At 43.2% G+C, this 4431-nt stretch overlaps 1 protein-coding gene across 1 annotated transcript; it reads left to right on the top strand.

Moving 5' to 3' along the window:
• Positions 1-214: 214 nt before the first annotated feature.
• Positions 215-3289, top strand: LOC311209457 (interleukin-8). Its single transcript, XM_084286803.1, has 4 exons — positions 215-339; positions 1107-1242; positions 1840-1923; positions 2502-3289. The coding sequence occupies exons 1-4, from the start codon at positions 279-281 to the stop codon at positions 2530-2532; spliced, it is 312 nt and encodes a 103-aa protein (XP_084142929.1). The 5' UTR covers positions 215-278; the 3' UTR covers positions 2533-3289.
• The last annotated feature ends 1142 nt before the right edge of the window (positions 3290-4431 follow it).

Below are 4431 nucleotides of genomic sequence, written 5' to 3'. Positions count from 1 at the left end.
TTTTAATAAACGAATGCATTATACTATTTGCAGCAGAATAATTCATCGTCATCTAGGAAGGAGTTTCACAACTCCACTCGTCATGTGACTCATTTTTACTGCATCTGGGAAATTCCTCTAACGCAATCTACAAGCTAGCAGAGCACACAAGTTGGGCAGAAAACTGTATAAAAGCACGATGGATCGCCCAGATCAGACATCAGCAATCCTCTGACAGGAGAGGTCACAGCTCCACAGAACCTGAGCTCAACAGCCAAGCTAAAAACTCCTCTCTAATCATGAACGGCAAACTTGGGGTTGTCCTGGCTATTCTCCTGATTTCCGTGGCTCTGTCCCAAGGTAAGCGAATCCCTGCCGAGACCCACCTGCCTGCAGCACTGCCTTGGCATCTGCCGAGACGCGTGTCCTTGCAGAAAGGTAGCTTTATGCTTGTTTCAGCAAGTTGGTTTCTTCTGAAATATTTTCAGCCGCTTCTCCTCAGTCAGAAATGTACTGTGTAGCTCTTGTACTGAAGAGTTACTGACATCTTGTGGGAAAAAATTTAAGGATTACTGAAATTTGCTATGCTTCTGTATTTCGAGTGCATTTGGCTAGAGATGGGATCTTCTTAAAAGTATTTGAATGTTCCTCTGCCTTCCCATATGAAGGACAGTATCTTCCGGCTTATCAGCTCATGTTTGTTACTTCTTGCCCTTGCTGCCTCAGGCAAGCAGTATACAGCTGGCAATGGAGAACAAACAATAAAACATGCAGCAAAGATGAGCCTCAAGCTAGGGAAAAAATGCAGGGCTCTATCTTCTAGACAGTTGCCAGTCTGTCAATCCAGATAGTGAAATGATGGAATCAACAGTGTTGTCAGTGCAAGTAACAACAAAATGTGTGGTTTTATTTTGAAGCGCCACGCTAACTTAATTTTAAATGTGCTCAGGTATCGGATCCTCTGAAAAAAATAAGCAACCGATTTTTACATTGTGAGGATTTAGTCAGCTTGGCCAAATGCAGGGCTCTAATCTAGAATGTTGTTAAGATGGAGCAGCCATGCTTTATGTCAATACAGCGATGATAAGACTGCCTCTCAAAGTGCAATCTTCCTTTTCTGCTTATAGGCAGGAGCCTGGTAAGGATGGGAAACGAGCTCCGGTGCCAGTGCATAAGCACTCACTCGAAGTTCATCCACCCTAAATCTATTCAAGATGTGAAGCTGACGCAGAGCGGCCCCCACTGCAAGAACGTTGAAATCATGTAAGTGCCTCTGCAAGAGCCTCTCTTCCGTACCTGCACTCTGCACTGTGCTGTGGCTGCAGACTTTCTGTGTAGTCTCCCTGGCCCTGTATGCTCCTGAGCTGACGGGTATTTATCTGTCACGGGACACACCGAGTATTTGTTCTACGGAGGTAGAACATGAATTGCAAGGACTGGTCAGTGCTTAATGCACAAGGGACTAATTTAGTTTGAATCCTGCGTTTACTTGGCAGGCAAAACTCCCAGTAAAACAGTCCTGTGACCATCTCAGAGAGACAAAATGCGTTCCTGTAAGCAGATTTAGGGACCCCCTGAAACAAACCGGGTTTGGGACAGCATGGAGGAGGGAATAAGATGTTGCAATCTGTATACTGCTGAAACTCCTCTTTTCACTGGAGGTTTCAGCACTTGTTTGAGAATCTTTACTAATGCAAACAAACTCCGAACAAGTACCTATAAATATTGAGGAAGATTAATGGGAATGTGTGAGCCAACTGAGTGCAGGCACACAGACTCTGAAAATGCAGTATTACACTCTGTGCATAAAACAAACCCACGTACTAGTTTCCTGACTTTATTTTTCTTCCCTTTTTGCAGAGCTACTCTGAAGGACAACAGAGAGGTGTGCTTGGACCCCACTGCTCCCTGGGTGCAGCTGATCGTAAAGGCAATTCTGGCCAAGTAAGTCCCGTTCACTCTCAGTTTGGGCAGTTAAGTTGTAAGCCTCCCCAAAAAGCTAACTTGTAGGGTTTCATAGGAATAGTTTCCATTTGCTCTTACTCAGATTTAAAGAACAAGGATACTTGTTGCTTAGTTATAGAAACGAGCTCTTTTGTGGGCTCTGCTGCAGGGTCCTTGCTCAAGCTGCTATGCCACTACTAAACCATTACGTACTGGCAACTCCGTCTGCAGGGAAATGAACATCCCCTGAAAAATGGGGCTTTAATACAATCCATCTGCCCCTTACTTGCAGTATCCTATGTCAATAATCCACAGTTGGAAGTTAATGAATTCTTTGATATAAGTGAATGCAGAAACTCCTGGTGCAGAAGTTTCCTAGCTGGGCACCAGCTATGCAAACACTGGCACTCTGGTGATTGCTTTTGAAACATCGCCTTTATTGCCTCTGTGCCTTGTGACAGCAGACAGAGTTGGAAGCAAAGCACTCACTCCTTCTTAACTGTTCATGCAATGCTAAGTAATGATAATCATTCTCTGGACCACCTTTTAAACCACCCTTTTCCCTCATCTCTTAACAGGGCTCAGCTCAATTCTGATTCACCTCTGTAAGAAAAATACAGACAGAGAAAATCTCAGAACCGCTCCCGCTCCTCCGCTGAGAGAACCACCCGAGGAGAGCACCATCCCATCCCGCCCTCAGGAGGCGTGCCACCTTCCTCCTCCCGCATCGGTGTTCTTATCTTCGCCGTAGATCACCGTGTCTATTTATTTATTTATTTATTTAACTGCATCTATTTAAGAAAGCCTTTCAAAATGGTCAGCGCTGTCCATGGGACACGCTGCCCATTGAAACCGAAGGCACTGGACAGGAGAAGTGGCTTGCTCAAGGAAATGAAGATCCCTTGGAAGTCACTTCAGTCAAACACGGCCAGTTAAGTGCAATGCACTTACAGCACAGCTTGCTTGTACGAAGCCCTACTATTTTGCTATTACAGCAGCAAACCAGTAAATCCTCCTGCTCCCCTGGAGTGCTCTAGTATGTTGTGTCAACAGCAGTTTCCTTAGTCACAGTCAGCCCATGGCTTCACTGTGAGCTCTGACTTCATGACTTCAAAAAATCTAGCCTGCAGAATCTGTAAGAAAATGGCTTTGGTGTTTGTTTATTGTGATTTCTGTGGTATTTATAAATATATTTATTTAGTAGTTTCTACACAAGATAGAAAACGATGATAATTTATTTAATTTCTACTGTATTTTCCATTCCTAATAATAATTTTTAAAGAAATGTTCACAGACCTGTTACACTGTGTAAGGACTTGCTTCTACGTCTAATTATTAAGTTATTCATCAAATGGAAAAAATTGTGGCTTATATAGACAAAATTTGCTTGTGAGAATGTCATTATTCCTGACAATATTTTAATAAATGCTTTTTACAAAAAATATATATCTATTTGTTATCTCTTTGTTATTTTACATTTTCATTCACTTTATTTGGAAACAATTTGCTCCAGTTTTGCCATCCTGGTCGGATTTCTGGAGCTGAAATGCCAATTTGGAGCCCATGGTACTTTAAGTCACTCTGTTTCAGTAATGTGACATTACTGAATGCAATAGGGAACTCCTAGCTCTGGGAAGAGGGTAGGGTAAAATGCTCACCCATCTCTCTTCTGGCTTTGGGGACTGCTGGGCTGTGGGGCAAGGCTCCTAATTTAGGTTCCTTGCTATAAGAGAGCTTTACACTCAGATGCCTGAACGCTGCCTGTGCCTGGATCAGCCCCAGAGCTGTAAATCCTGACTGCATCAAAAGGCCTCTATTTGTCTGTCAAAACTTTGGGGTCTGTACTTTGGGCACCCAGATATCAAGCATTTGCCCTGGTGTAACAACAGCTTGCTACTCCAACTGCTGGAACGGAGAGCACTGAGTGTGCTACGTCTGCCTCTTTGAAAAGAGGGAAAGACTGAAAATGTCTTGCACTTAGGAAAGGAGAACATTGAGGAGAATTTGAGCAAGATTTAAGAAATGACATAGACAACTGATGACATGAACACAGGACTCTTCGATGTTGCTTGATGAAACTTGCAGGTCAGTGTAAAATAGGTGAGAAGAGTATTTCTTTACACAGTATATAATTATATTGTATAGACCTTCTGGGAGGAGGCAGACAGATTCAGACACTAAAGGGAATATGCAGAGACACACTTCTCACTTCCCTAGAACCTGGCATGGTACAGTGGGGATGGCAACTCCCTGTTGCTGCTGATGGACACGGGCTGCTGGGCTGGATGGACAGCAGCACTGACCCAAAGGGCATTTTGTATGTGCTCTTCTGGAGTAACCAGATCAGCTTAGCTGATCTGAAAACATAACATGGCTTATTTTTTATTTTTCTTCTTTAATTTTATTTGTTTGTTTGTTTGTTTGTTGTTTTGTTTTGTTTTGTTTTCTTCAGGATCACTTCCCAGAGTGAAAGGCACTTTGTGCAGAAGAACCAGCAGTCCTTGTGTC

This window comes from Netta rufina (assembly GCF_964035555.1).
Source record: "Netta rufina genome assembly, chromosome: 4".
In the NCBI taxonomy this organism is placed as follows: Eukaryota; Metazoa; Chordata; class Aves; order Anseriformes; family Anatidae; genus Netta; species Netta rufina.
The sequence above is the reverse complement of the archived record's forward strand: the minus strand, read 5'-3'. Positions and strand labels throughout refer to the sequence as shown.

Bases quoted from the DNA above. Each gene is read 5' to 3' on its own strand.
- LOC311209457 (XM_084286803.1), top strand. From the start codon at position 279: ATGAACGGCAAACTTGGGGTTGTCCTGGCTATTCTCCTGATTTCCGTG. The intron at 340-1,106 runs GTAAGCGAATCC...TTCTGCTTATAG, and splicing joins TTCCGTGGCTCTGTCCCAAG to GCAGGAGCCTGGTAAGGATG. The intron at 1,924-2,501 runs GTAAGTCCCGTT...ATCTCTTAACAG, and splicing joins GTAAAGGCAATTCTGGCCAA to GGCTCAGCTCAATTCTGATT.